Source organism: Carassius auratus, chromosome 45 (assembly GCF_003368295.1).
Source record: "Carassius auratus strain Wakin chromosome 45, ASM336829v1, whole genome shotgun sequence".
Taxonomy (NCBI): domain Eukaryota; kingdom Metazoa; phylum Chordata; class Actinopteri; order Cypriniformes; family Cyprinidae; genus Carassius; species Carassius auratus.
Genome location: NC_039287.1, coordinates 15,389,447 through 15,404,231, shown reverse-complemented (window position 1 = coordinate 15,404,231; position 14,785 = coordinate 15,389,447). Strand labels below are relative to the sequence as shown.

General features: G+C 36.1%; 1 protein-coding gene across 1 annotated transcript; it reads left to right on the top strand.

Annotated features, from left to right (window-relative positions):
* Positions 1-2,116: 2,116 nt before the first annotated feature.
* LOC113063406 (synaptotagmin-like protein 3) lies at positions 2,117-11,896 on the top strand. The gene is made up of 16 exons (XM_026233768.1): positions 2,117-2,245; positions 5,759-5,960; positions 6,077-6,292; positions 6,423-6,490; positions 7,127-7,181; positions 7,296-7,377; positions 7,459-7,531; positions 7,650-7,768; positions 8,586-8,717; positions 8,940-9,109; positions 9,246-9,345; positions 9,802-9,972; positions 10,130-10,211; positions 10,381-10,471; positions 11,195-11,391; positions 11,586-11,896. The coding sequence occupies exons 2-16, from the start codon at positions 5,812-5,814 to the stop codon at positions 11,678-11,680; spliced, it is 1,800 nt and encodes a 599-aa protein (XP_026089553.1). The 5' UTR covers positions 2,117-2,245; positions 5,759-5,811; the 3' UTR covers positions 11,681-11,896.
* Positions 11,897-14,785: the final 2,889 nt, after the last annotated feature.

The window sequence follows — 14,785 nt, the reverse complement described above, 5'->3', positions numbered from 1 at the left end:
CCACAAAGCCAAACCCTTGCTAAAATCACACTTGTATTATTATATTATTGAGAGTACAAACATAAAAGAAAACAAAAAAACTTAAACCAAACTGGACAGAGGACGAAAAGGCAAATATTGTTTTCATAAGTGGTTATAATAATAATAATAATAATAATACTCTTCAATAATTTCATCTTCAATTAACACTAAATCAGCCATCGTATTTTGAGTTTAAGTTGACTTAAGGGAGCTGTTTTGGTGCCTTAAATTTATTAAGGTGAAATGGTCACTAAGGACTTTGTAGCAACGCTTAAGGGAACACTTAGATAATTAAGGGGAACAATTTAATAACAGCCTTAAGTTCCTTAAGGAAAACCTTAGGGTTTTTTCTTGCAACCCAAGTTTCTCTAAGGGTACCCTTAACCTTATATCTAAGAGATTTCTTAGCTTAAGGAGTTTCATGCAACCGGGCACAGGTTATTGTCAGCGCACCATGTGGCCAGGTGCTGTACCTCTTCCCTGTAGGCAGTCTCGTTGTTACTGATGAGGCCAATCACCGTGGTGTCGTCTGCAAACTTAATGATGGAGTTGGATCCATGCAAAGGCTTGCAGTCGTGGCTGTAAAGGGAGTAAAGGAATGGGCTCAGCACACAGCCCTGTGGTACGCCGGTGTTGAGTGTGATGGGGGTGGAGTGGGTGTGGCCTGACCGAACATGCCGAGGCCTGTTGGTCAGAAAATCCATAATCCAGTTGCAGAGGGAGGTGTTAATGTCTAGGTCACCAAGTTTTGTGTCAGTTTGGAGGTAATGGCAGTGTTAAAAGCTGAGCTGAAGTCAACGAACAACATCTTAACATACCTGTTGTTATTGTCCAAGTGTGTGAGTGCAGAGTGCAGCACTGGGCATACTGCATCCTCTGTGCTCCTATTCCTATGGTAGGCAAATTGGTGTGGGTCCAGTGTGGGTGGGAGGCAGTCCTTTAGGTGCGCTAAGACCAGTCGCTCGAAGCACTTCATAATGATGGGTGTGAGTGCTACGGGGGGAGAGTCATTCAGGGACATCGGGGAGGAGTGTTTCGGCACTGGCACAATGGATGTGGACTTAAAACATGTTGGCACAGTTGCTTGGGTGAGGGACAGTTTGAAAATGTTTGTGAAGACCCCTGCAAGCTGCTCTGCACATGCCCTAAGCACATGTCCAGGAATGCAGTCAGGGCCAACAGCATTGTGTGCGTTGATCTGCCTCAATGCAATGTAGACATCTGTGTAGGTGAGTTTGAGAGGTTGGTGAGGGTCTGCTGAGGGTGTGATTTTGGTGGCCATTTCCTTGCTGTCGCTGTTGACTCGAGCATAAAAGTCCTTTAGCTTGTTAAGGAAGATGATCTGGATGCCCTGCCACATGCGTCAGGGGTCAGAGTCGGAAAAGTTTTCCTCTACCTTCAGCTTGTAGCAGTACTTGGCCTCTTTGATGCCCCTTTTCAGGTTAGCCCTGGATTTGCTGTAGGCCTGAGAATCATCTGACCTGATGGCAGTGTGTGTGTGTGTGTGTGTGTGTGTGTGTGTGTGTGTGTGTGTGTGTGTGTGTGTGTGTTTTTATTTAGTGTATATATTTTTATTTACATCTAATAAAATATAACAATTTCTTAAGGCTAGAGAAGAGTCTTATTAAAAGGCTTAAATATTTTATATAATATTTTATCACTGTGTTTTAAGCAATGCAATTAACAGAGTGTTTTGTTTTAAAATATTCATATTTAAATCCTTGTTCAATATCAAAGTTATTTGTAGTATGAACTAGCAGGAAACAATTTGGCTTTCACATGACAAGAAAACCGTAAAACAGGAAATGAAATCAGAGTGGACCCCCTGCAGACCTTCAAGAATGTTTCAAGGTAAAATTCCGAACATTTTACCTAACAATAATGATAAGTTTACTTCAGGTTGTTACATTTATGTTCATTATTTAAAAACACATCAAATAAAAAATAAAACTAAAAAAAAAAACTTTTAATGGAATATTTTTTAAATCCTTGTGTACAGTCGCATTTAGTGGTCTTAACCGATGCTTGAGATAGTCTTCAGCCTTGCACAGCTCTCTTGAATTAAACATCTTCTGGTTTAGCTCAGTTCCACGGACCCGTGTCATCTTTGTGTGAACAGGAAGGATGTGGAGAATGACGAACAACCCTGTCTCTTTATATAGAGTTGAGATTTCTGGTCTCTGAGCTGTCAGTTCACTTCACATCAGATCAGACTGGCTGGAAGGTAAGTCTGCATTCAATATTTTATCACGAAAACATCAATCTAGCGATTATTATAAGCATTCATCAAAAACTACAAGAGTTTTTGGCTGGGGTAAAGTTCATGTTTTACAGAAATAAATCAATGTCAGTAAACTTTTAGACTTTGCAGGACCTGGATGGTGTTGATGTTTTAGTTCCTCGCATTTTTCACTGATTACTTAACACTTAAAAGTCCAAAGAACATTCAGTGCTATAAACCAATACAGGGTCTTTGAACGTTTAGTTTGTTTGTTTGTATGGCTGTCAATGTTAATATGTGCAAAGACATAGAAAATATGTTCAAAACCCAAATTTTGTTAAAAACCCAAATTTTGTTAAAAATCTAAATTTTATCAAATTTCTTTCCACCTTTCTAAATAATATTCACTGTATTGTGAGATTAGGTGATTGTAATAGTACAATACATTTTTCTCTTTTTTTTATTCTAATGACAGCTTGACATGTTTTTCTTCTTTTTCGTTTTTCATATTTACAAAAATCCCTCTATAGGGTGTCACAAATGTGATGTCCCTGCTAGAGAGAGGTGATGCATGCAGATGATGCATGCAGTTGAAAAACTGAAAGAAGGACCTGAACCAGTCACTGTGGATGAGTTTAGTTTTTGTGTTTAGCAATTCAAACATATACTTGTTTCAAGAGGAAAAAAACAGTAACTGAAAACTGATCTATGGGCACCTGATTTTCATCTCCTATCACAGCTACGTATGTGATAGATGTGTGTGGGATTTGTTAGATAAACCTTTCCTGGAGGTAGCTCTTGCAGCAAATGCCCCTCGTGAGCTGTCAGGGCCAGTCGTTGTGGTTTCCCTCATAACACCATCATTGCATGACAAGCACAGACCACCAGATATGAGTCGACTGGAGACACTTCACGTAAATGAGCTCATGTAGAACGTGGGAAATGACAGCAGACTCTTCCCACAGTTCTGTGTAGGTCTGTAGACTCAGTAGGTTCACTGCAGCTATAGGTCATCTCACACACCCTCAGAATGATATCACTTCCTACATGCATTCGTTATGTATATTTTCTGATTCATTTTAACTAGCAATGTAAATCTATGATATATTTTAGTGCAATTATTTTGATTAGTGCTGTCAAACAATTAATCGCATACAAAGTACAAATTTTGTTTGCATAAATGATGTTTTGTATATATATATATATATATATATATATATATATATATATATATATATATATATATATATATATATATATATATATAGACATAAAGTAAATATTTTGAAAAGATTTACATGTCTACATAAATACATTTAATATATAAAATATATTTCCTGAAATATATACATGCATGTGTGTGTATTTATATATACAAAATAAATATACACATAGTACATAGATATATAATGTAAACAAAGCTTTAATTTTGTATGTGATTAATTGCGATAAATCATTGGACAGCACTAGTTTTGATATAATTATAAATTAATATCTCAAACAATGGTTACTGAGAAAACACTGCATTTTAAGATGATATTGTTGCATACCACTGAATAGATGTTACAAAAAGTGACTGTAAAAAAAAAAAAAAAATATATATATATATATATATATATATATATATATATATATATATATACATATATATATATATATATATATATATATATATATATATATATATATATATATATATATATATATATATATATATACATATATATATATATATATATATATATATATATATATATATATATATATATATATATATATATATATATTAATATATATATTTTTTTTTCAAGGAATATATTTTAAAATGGTGTGGCTAATTAAAACACCTTGACTGTTTAAGAGAAGTCATGAGTTCTGTTTCACTCCGTTTAGCCACTCGATCTTACTCTGTACTGCTTGCTCATGATGTGGTTTGGTTTGGTGGGCCATGTGGTCAGAGGTTCTCAGCATTAACAAGAGATGAAGGAAACATTGCCATATAAAAGCATGAATGTATGTCGACTTGGATCACAGGCGCCTCGTATTTAAGTAAAGCTGCTGGGAAACTCAACATTATGAATAGTATTAAAGGGGTCATATGACGTTACTAAAAAGGAACATTATTTGGTGTATTTGGTGTAACGAAATGTGTTTATGTGGTTTAAGGTTAAAGGTATTATTTTCCACATACTGTACATTATTCTTTCTCCTCTATGCCTCGCCTTTCTGAAACACATAGTTTTTTTTACAAAGCTCATCGTTCTGAAAAGTGAGGTGTACACTGATTGGCCAGCTATCCAGTGCGTTGTGATTGGCCGAAGGCCTCAATCATGTGACCGAAATGTTACATCCCTCACTATACTGTGATGCTGTGTGTCTCAGCACGACGAGACAACACCAATAAAACCCATTACAAACTAGGCATTTGTAGCATCCAGTGGGGAAATATTACTGATTATAATGACTTATACTGTCTTTTTATGCCTTGCGTTGCATATCGCGCCATGTAAACATAAAACCATGTCTACATTTGTGATCGGAGAAACAACAAACAACAAGCGCTACTCTACACTGCTCAAAACTTGTGTTTGAATCATCAGTGGCAAATCCTTTAAATATGAAAACTTACTTACAGACTGTGAGTCAGAAGCGCCAGACTGTCCTTGCCAAGTTGGAATTGCACACATCAGTATATTTGGGTTGAACTGTTCAGGAACAGTGTTGTAAATACATCTTAACCACTGATTTCTAGTTGTGTCCTCCTTTGGAAGCCTAAACAAAGTAGTTTCGCTTTCACAGTGAAACAGTGTCTCCACAACATGATGGCGCGAGTAACAGCGTGAATAAAAGTTACGCCTTCTTTCTTTGTGCGAACATTTGGGTGGTGTTATGCAAATCTTCCCACATAGTGACATAGACGTGGGGGCGTGTTTAAACGAAGCGTTTCAGGAGGGTGTGGACGAGTCTTAACTTTAATAAAGAATATCTCTTTGGGTTTGAGACTTTAGTCTTTGCGATTTTACAGATCTTTTTCATGCACCAAGAGCTTGTAACAGTCCAAAGAAAAAGGAAAACTTGAATTCGCATCATATGACCCCTTTAATTTATTTTGGTTATTTTTACATGGTACCACAAAACAACATCTGAATTCAAAATGATGAAAAGTTTTACCGTGACAGTTGAGTGTTGAAAGTTAAAACCATTCACTCCAGACTTTATTCCGCTCACATCTCTAGATTTACAGTGTGTTATATTTAATCTATAGTTAAATTATAAATTAATATTTCTGCCATGTTTCAAATCAACCCTGTCAATGTCACAACTCTGTCGTTTCGTTTGGGAACATTTGGCTACGCTGACTGTGAACTGACAGAATCATGCCTTATAAGCATTTGTTTTATATACAATTAGTTTGACTAAGAAGCATACACGTCATTTAATATGTATTGACCACTTTATTTGATGAAAAGCCAAAATAAAAAACACCAACATCTTGACCATTGAACATTTTTTCAGAATCTGAGCCAAGTGGCATCTTCTGAACTGAGCTGAGCTGAGCTTCGGAGGAAATGAAACTGGAACAGGAAAACTGGGAAATCATCTACGATCATGTCTGCCCTATGGATCTCGGGTTATTCCAGGCTCTGGAGAGAGAAAGAGTCCTGGAGGTTCTTCAGAGAGACAAAGCACTTCGAACCATTGAAGCAGACAGAATCAGGTGTGAACATGTTTTTAGAACAGCTACATTGGAACAAGTTTAGAACATATTTGTCCTAACTTTTGTCAGTGTGCAGAAAAATAGAAATGCATGACATTTCAAACTAATTTGTTTAGGAGGCTGAAGGTAGAACTTCAAGGTATCAGTCGACAGAGTGCCGAGCTCAACGCGCTTCCCTACGGTCAGAGATCATGCGCGCGATGTCAGCGTCCTCTGGGGAAGTTCTGGGACTGTGGCTCGGTGTGCTGCGGGTGCAGTCATCTCATCTGCAAACACTGTCGGGTCGTCCGGTCGGCACAGGAGTGGAAGTGCACCATGTGTCATGCATACAGGTAAAGACAAAACACCCCACAGATTTGTACTAAAACATTCAAATCTATAAGAAATGCATTATCAAACGATCTTTAAAGCTTTGAATGAATGGCGTATATTAGATACATTTTCATAATAACTTCTTTGCAGGGAGTTTAAGATCAAATCTGGCGAATGGTTTCTGGAGCAGCAAGCAAAGAAATATCCGGATGGTAGAGGTTTGTCTGTTCCCATTACCTAACTGTTAGATATAATTTCTGAGGACAGTTGTTGTTTTGACATTACAAAATCTACTCTTTCAATGTTATTACTCAACTCAGAGTTTGATTGGTCAGTCACTGCAGTCACCTCAGCCAAAATGTTTTAGTAATGATGGTAAATTGTATAATTGACCATTGTCTATTGTTCATCAACACTGCATATGTGCATATCAAATTATAACAATTAGAAATGAAAACCTATTAGAAATAGAACAATTTAATATATTTAACATCTATACATAGCCAAAACAATATATATATAATGCATTTTTGGACATGCATGTATGACAAGCCATCCTAAAACCTGTCAATATGTGTTAATTTTATTTGAGTACATACATTTATTTTTGGAAATATGTAGTATTGCATATATAAATGAAATGTATACTGTTTAGATAATAGTTGCTACATATATATATATATATATATATATATATATATATATATATATATATATATATATATATATGTATATACACACACACACACACACACACATACACAGATACACAAACACAGATACATGCATATGTATTTATTGTGAATTCTGTGTTGATCTTAACCTGAATGTGCTCTTGCTGTATTGTTTTTTAGAAAGCAGTTATGAAACCATCGGAGACAAACTATTACAGTCTTATCAACGGCTCAGGTTGGAAACCCTCAAAAATAAACCTTCTTATAATAAACAATATAAGCACATTTTTTACTTTGAGAATTCAAGCTCTTTTTAATGTGTTTTTATTGTTGTTATTTTTGGCTTTAGCTTTATTGCAGTCGTGCCTCCAACTCCTCCTCCTGTTTATGAAGCCCCTTCACAAAACAGACTGGTTTATTTAACAGAACAGGTAAAAAGAGTATTATGTTTTTTTATTCTTTACGTTTCTTCGTCACCCAATAATGTGTTTGTTTTATATAATATATAATAGGACCTCAAAACATCAAAGCCATTTACTAAATCTGTGGAGAACCTGATGGTGTCTGTCAGTGCTCATTTAAGAAGTAAGAGAACAAAACAAACCTCCTCTATTAACTGTAATAACATTGTAATAACTATATGTATACACACACACATACACAGCAGCCTGATCGGGGATGTTTTGTCTTGTCCTGATGCTAGAGTTCTCCAAATCTCAGAATGATCTGAGTGTAGAAGCAGCTCAGCTGACTGTGGATCACGGACTCCTGCAGAACTCCAGACACAAGAGCCGATCAGAGAGTGCCCTCAACACAACCAATGTACGTCCACCCACTATTCTCTACAAGCATTTCAATGGCATGGAATGAGACTGATAAGGATCGTAGTGTCTACATAAGAAAACTCAACAGCGATTATCTCTTTTGAGAACGTTAAAAGGATTCAATGTAAAACAGGATATTTTAACAGCAGTGCATCGTCCTGTTTTTGTGTTCTGTTCAATTCATGTAATTCTTATGTTCCTTTAATCAACGCATCTTATAGTTAACATTAAGGTTATATTTTTTAGCATTAGTTAATGCATTATTTCACATTAACTAACAATGAACAGCACATTTGTTACAGTATTTATTATTCTTTGTTAGCGTTACTTGATAAACACAAAGCTAGTGTCATGGTCAGGTCCATTTAATAATATTATGCACAAAGATTTGTTTTAAGAATGTATTTGTACATTTCGGAAATCAACATTGAGATTTAAAAATGCTTGTTACTTTAGGTATAACTATAGTTTTAAGAAATGATGCATTAACTGAAAGATTGCAAAGTGTTACCAAAAGTAGAAAAATGTATATTAATTCTAAAATTTTACCATGACTTTTCCAGGTCTAGACATCACACATCACTAAAGTATAGCTTCCTCAGATACTTTCAAATACCGTGGAAATCCTGGCTTTTCAAATACAAAAAAGGTTAAAAATAAATAAATAAGTAAATAGATATAAGGAGACTTCTGGTTATTTTGCCTTAATTGAAGTCATATTGGTCCATTTGGGAGTTTGGTGTGGCCTCCTAGTAATCGAAGCATTGTGTGAATCACTGTTTTACTGTGTAAGCCTGGGTCTTGTCTCCTCACAGCTGTGCAAAGCACCAAGTCTACCCAATCTATCCCAGAACAGAAGAGGCACGGAGCCGTATGCTTCCACGAGCACACTTTACCTGACAGATGACGACGCTTCATATACATCTGCGTGCAGCGATGAGCAGAGGGTAGGGATCCACACAATATTTAATCAGTCTTCTGTTTCATCAGATAACTGATGAGGGCTCGTCTCTCAGGAAGCCCGTTGCCTAACAACTGCAAAAAAACACTTCTTACATAATGCTTACAGGCTTGTGGTGATGAGTGATGTATTTTGTAATGATTCTTTCTCACGACTTAAAAAATAATGTTAGTAAAATGGAATTAATTCTAAATCCTGTTCTGTACAGGACAGCAACAGTAGCACAGGACTGGATTGTGGGATCACTGAAAACCCTTGTGTGACGGGAGAAGTCGAGGTCGCCTTTGGCTATAATAACAGGACGTCCTGTTTGGAGATAACTGTCAAAGCCTGCAAAAATCTGCAAATGTTTGGAGATATGAAGAAGAAATGCCATCCGTAAGTTGGTTGCTTTGTATTAAAGATGGTACTGTAAATGTTTGAAAAAATGTTGGGAGAACATTGTTTGCTGTAACATATTTGGCTGATATAAGGTTGGCCTAATAAGAAATGGTGTTTCTCTCTGAACAAACAGATATGCAAAGGTCTGTCTGCTTCCAAAGAAAAACCATAATTATGAGATGAAGACAGCAGTCAAGAGAGGAAATAACCCTGTTTACAATGAAACCTTAACTGTGAGTATATCTAAATACTGAGATAAACAGACATTATTGGTGAGAGTAAATGAAGGAGCAAAGTTAGTCAAGTTTGCAATAAGAAATGCACATTTATAGAATTTTGAGTACAACAGACACTGAAAAAAAAAATATATATATTATCTGTTATTTACTCATTGTTCTCAGAACCTATGAAAATGATTTGAGATTCCACAATCACACAATTAATATTTACAACCAGAAACAATACATAAAAAAACGTAAAAGACAGTTTATTCTTTAAAAATCTTTAGAATACTGTAGCTTCATGGAATTTAATTTAATTATGTTTTTATTATTAGTTTAATCGTTTTTATTTAATTCAGCTGTATTAATTAAATTAATATTTATTTATTACATTTTTTCAGTTACATAAATAGAAATGCACTGAATGTGTGATATATATAATTTATCATTTATTTATGTTATTTGCAGTGTGTGGTAGCTGCTGAGCAGCTGGGCAGCTGTGTCGTTCAGGTGTCAGTGTGGCACTCCAGAGGACTCAAGCGGAAGCTCTTTCTGGGCGAGACACACATCTGTCTGGCAGACGTGTGTCTGGAGAGCACAGACTCTCAGCGCTCGGTCTGCTACGAACTCGGTCCAAAGGTAAGGTCAGCCAAACATTATGAAGTGATCTGCTCTTTAATTAAGTCTTTAAGTACTTACTACTGCTGGGCAAGCTGCATAAGACAAATTAACTGCACATGCAGACATCTGCTCATGTTCCGAGGTATATCTGCTGAAGCTTGTTCTTTGGTGGCAGGGTCATCCACTGGGGGGCGATGTGGAGCTGCTGCTGAAAGCTCAATTCCAGTTCCTGCCTCAGATTTACCCACACACAGCCGGTATGAGACGAGCACTCCTTACACACTTTCAGCCGACCCACACACAAAAGACTGCCTTCTCTGAGCTTCGGTTCTATTCTTAAGTGCTCATTTGGAAATGCATTTAATTAAAATTAGGCCTGTTCCCGAATGAAAATGTATTAAGTATAATCCCTCTGTCTACATACAGATGTTTTGATTGGAGCAGCAGGACAGCTCAAAGTCGTCATCACTGACGTGTCGAAGCTCCTCTCTCTGTCAAAAGCAGCTTACATTGAAGGGTGAGTGGACATTACCTGTGTATGAAGCCTATTTATATAAAGAACATTGTTATGTTGACAAAACCGGACATTGCATATAATAGACTTTACTACAAATTATAGATTAGCTTCATCTTTAATAATCAAGAGAAAGATATTGAGTTTTTTTTTATCTTCTCTCAGTTTCCCAAACTTTGTGCAAACCAGATCATTAGGTTTGCTAAGGTAAACAGTTTTAATGCATCATTTGCAATGTTTTATAGTATAGTTATACTAGGTTGGATACATTAAATAGTTGCTATGCATAAAAGGAGTCAGATATATATATATATATATATATATATATATATATATATATATATATATATATATATATATATATATATATATATATATATATATATATATCATACACACAAAAAATGCTGGGTTGTTTCAACCCAACTCTGGGTCAAATATGGACTAACCAAGCCTTGCATGCACATTGTTACTAATATAGTGAGACTTTTATATTAAATATTTGTCAGCATCATTACTTCAGTCTGCAGTGTAACATAATCCTTCAGATATTATTCTAATATGCTGATTTTACTTACTGACCCCTAATTTTTGAAAAGTACTCCATAAAAATGACTGGATCTGTTCTCGCCACAAGAATATGAATGTTGTACCATACTATCTGAGGACATATGTGGCACATGCCTTGATGTTCGGTGCATTAATTGGCTATTGATGTCTTTTTAGAATCCTTAGCATTCCTGGAGACCGAGAGCTGGTGCAGAGGAGTCCAGTGCTGAAGAAGACGACTGGTTCTGTCCAAATGAACTTCAGCAGATTGACACGTCAGGCGCTCCAGCAGGCCACGCTGCAGCTCAACCTGTGGGAGAAGAACACCTTCAGCCTCGCCAACCGTTTACTGAGAACAGCACGACTGGACAGAGGTGAATACCCCACACAAAACAGACATTAAAGGTGGCCTAGTTATTTTTTCCAGTAAAAGTGGAAGACTTCAGTCATATGTTTGACGTCAGTAGCTGTTTTTTTTTTTATATCTATAAATGAACACCAGTAGGCATCTCTGAAAAGAATGTGTAACTATAGGCTTGTGTGTCATCGTGTCTGCTTATTTTGGCAGAATCATCATGGCAACGGCTGCAGCAGATGCCAGGAGAGTGGCATGACTTCGTTCTTCCTCTTCATGCTCATGTCAGCACAAGCATGAGGTCATAACTGAGTAACGTGGATCCTTTCCATCAACCCACAGTTCCTGGAAAGTGACAGTTGTGCTTTACAAGCTGACAAAGAACCAGAATCCTGACAACGAATGCCCAGATCGTCTTAAAAGAGCCTTATTCTCATTTCTTCAGACATGATCCATTTTCTGTTGTTGTTGTTATATATATACAGTATATGTTATTTAATTTTCATCGTTTCATAACTTATTTAATAAACTTAATATATTTACAAAGATGGCATGTGGTGCAGTGTTCTGTTCTTAACCTCTGAATAAAACACACCCAAGCTGTTCATCATAAATCTTTATTTCTAATAAACGCTTTTTAGAAAAAAGAAAAAAAAAAAACTTGATAACTGAGTTTATATCACTACTGGTTTATATAATTATAATAACTCATTTTTATCATACACATAAGTCACACTTTAAAATGTCAACTAGATCTTAAACTGGGTTAGTTACTAATATAGCTTTGACGGGACGTGCACATTTTGAGGGAAAGTGGCTCAAGTGGAAAAAAGGGAATAAGGGGCATTTAGATGCATTTACACACTGTTTAATGCAGGACATTAATTTTAACCTGTAGCTACAAATCCATTAATACCGTTTTTATATTTAAACATAAAATGTTGAATACTGAAATTTGAAAATATATATGAAAAAAAGATACTTTAAAATTGTGAAATTAAAACTGTCAGTAGTTGTCAACAAGTCACTGTTAATAAGTGAGTCATTGCGATTGAACCGAATCATTCAAACGGCTGATTCATTCAGGAACAACAGCGTCATGTTGCTCAGAGACGCAAATTGGAATTATATTTGTTGGCGAAATAGAGCAAAAAACAGTCAATAATGTGTATAAAACGTAGGTGTTTTAATATTAAATTCTTGTTTATTGAACTGCTGTATAAAACCAATACCACATTTGTAATCATGCTGCCTTTTTGGTGGAAAAATAAACGTCAGTTGTAGCGTTATAATTACTAATTGAAATTATATAAATATATATATATATTTCTGACCCCATATCTTGAATTTTGTGACACATTAACTATAATTGCCTCTTGGATAATTAGTTTTAAATCCGAGGCAGAGATAGCGTAGTCTGTTGTTCTTCACCACTCACTTCCACACCAAGACAAACACAACTATATAGACTTCAATTCTGCTCTTTTTCTGTCAGTGATGTGACGTGAATCGAGAATTCGGAGCTTGTGTTGAGAATAAACGGGCGTCCCAGACGAACCCTCGATTCGAAGCTTGTGTGTTAACGTAGAAATCACGTGACCAGTGTCAGCCGAAGCTTCACATTCTGTCCAGTCACATGCGCGATTCACTTTGCGTTTCGAAATGTAAATTATTTGTCATAATGCAGTTCAAACGTGTACGTTATTCGTCTATTACATCATATTGGTATTCTTACTAATATTACATCGCAAGCTCAATTCATCAAAGATAGATATTCAACCAAAACAAACACACATTGTTAGGCCTAACCTGATTTTACCAAGTGAGACATGTTCCTGGGACAACATCGTTGTTGACCCTGGAACAACATTGTGATTAACCAATCAGATTTGAAGAACCAGTTTATAGATTTTGTGAAGTTTATGCTTAAAATCAGTGTTTGGTGCTTGTACATCAGTGTCATTCATCTATCATTTCCTCTGATTTTAGGGATTACTCATGGTTAAGGTTAGGTTTAGGTGTAGGGATATGGTTAAGAATATATTTTTGGAGTAAAATGTTGTTCCAGGGTCAACAAAATATGTTGACCTAGGAACACATCGGACTTGGCAAAATCAGGACGTGCCATTGTTAGGCTTTTACTTGTGCACGTAAGTTCAATCGATCTGTGGGATGGATGTGTGGCGGATGCTCGTCTTATGGAGCGTCTTTCACAGGCTTTTGGCTGCTTTATTTCTACTAACCACCAGATGGCGCTGTTTTCAACATTCTCGAAGCTCTGAATCTTTTCCTGAGACGGTCAGAGGAAAGCCTCAGTGGTCCACGAGGCTTCGTTTGCCCATCACTACCTGTCTGTGATGTGCACGAGCCGATCGAGGTGTGCTACACTTCTGTGGTGCAGAGACGCAGAGGAGAGAAATGCATCCACAGGGAAAGCTGTGCGCAAACAGAAACACACACGCACAAATATACATACATTTATTTATGCATAAAAAAACATCCCCTGAAACAAGGGCAAGTAGGCCCCCCTTTGATGTGTATGTGTGCACGTGCCTGAGCTTTGATACCACAATTCAGCTTCATAACAGAGGGTTAAAACAATAGTGTTAAGCCCACTTCTCCTCTGGCACTGGTTGGTAGTGCTTCATGTGAAAAGCTTATTTGAATACAAGCGCTCACAGCTGATTGATTGATGGTGGAAAATCAAGAATGAATTAACAAGATCATTTGGAGGAAACAAATACATTTAAGATTTAGTCTCAGTCTCCATAAATATATATATGGTTACAGGCATCCCAGACACAATTTACTAAATTGTCATATTTGTCCATTTGCATGTCACTAATAAATCTAAATGTCTAAAAACTCCTTTCTTCTGTTGGATATATTTTACATTTGGTCCCACCAGTAGAGTAAAGGTGTCTCAACACTACCTGATGTATGCTATTTTAGTTTTAATTATAATATGAAGAGCTGCTAGCATGTCCATGAAAAAACTCTTCTGCTTAGAAAACCACCAACAGCATGAATCAAAATCCATTTAGATACCTACTGAGACTTTAGATACCTACTGAGATTACAGAAGTCTATTAAACAAATCTGCCTTCAGCCCACTGTCATGGCAATGGATATTCAGTAACTAAGTCCTTAAAAAAATCTGTTTATATCTTATGTTGGAAATCTAACGATGCATTTGAACATAATCCTATACATAAAAAAAGTATAAGTTAATATAAATCTCTTAAATAGAAAAAAAGAATCTAATACGATCATCATTTGGGTCAATACAGAATTGAATAAACAAATGAATCTGTAGTCATTGGTAAAGAAGAAGAGTACATCTACCCGTAAACCTGAAGTAACCAAAAGACTGAATAAATAAACACTATAACAAATATTCTGGCAAAAGCCAT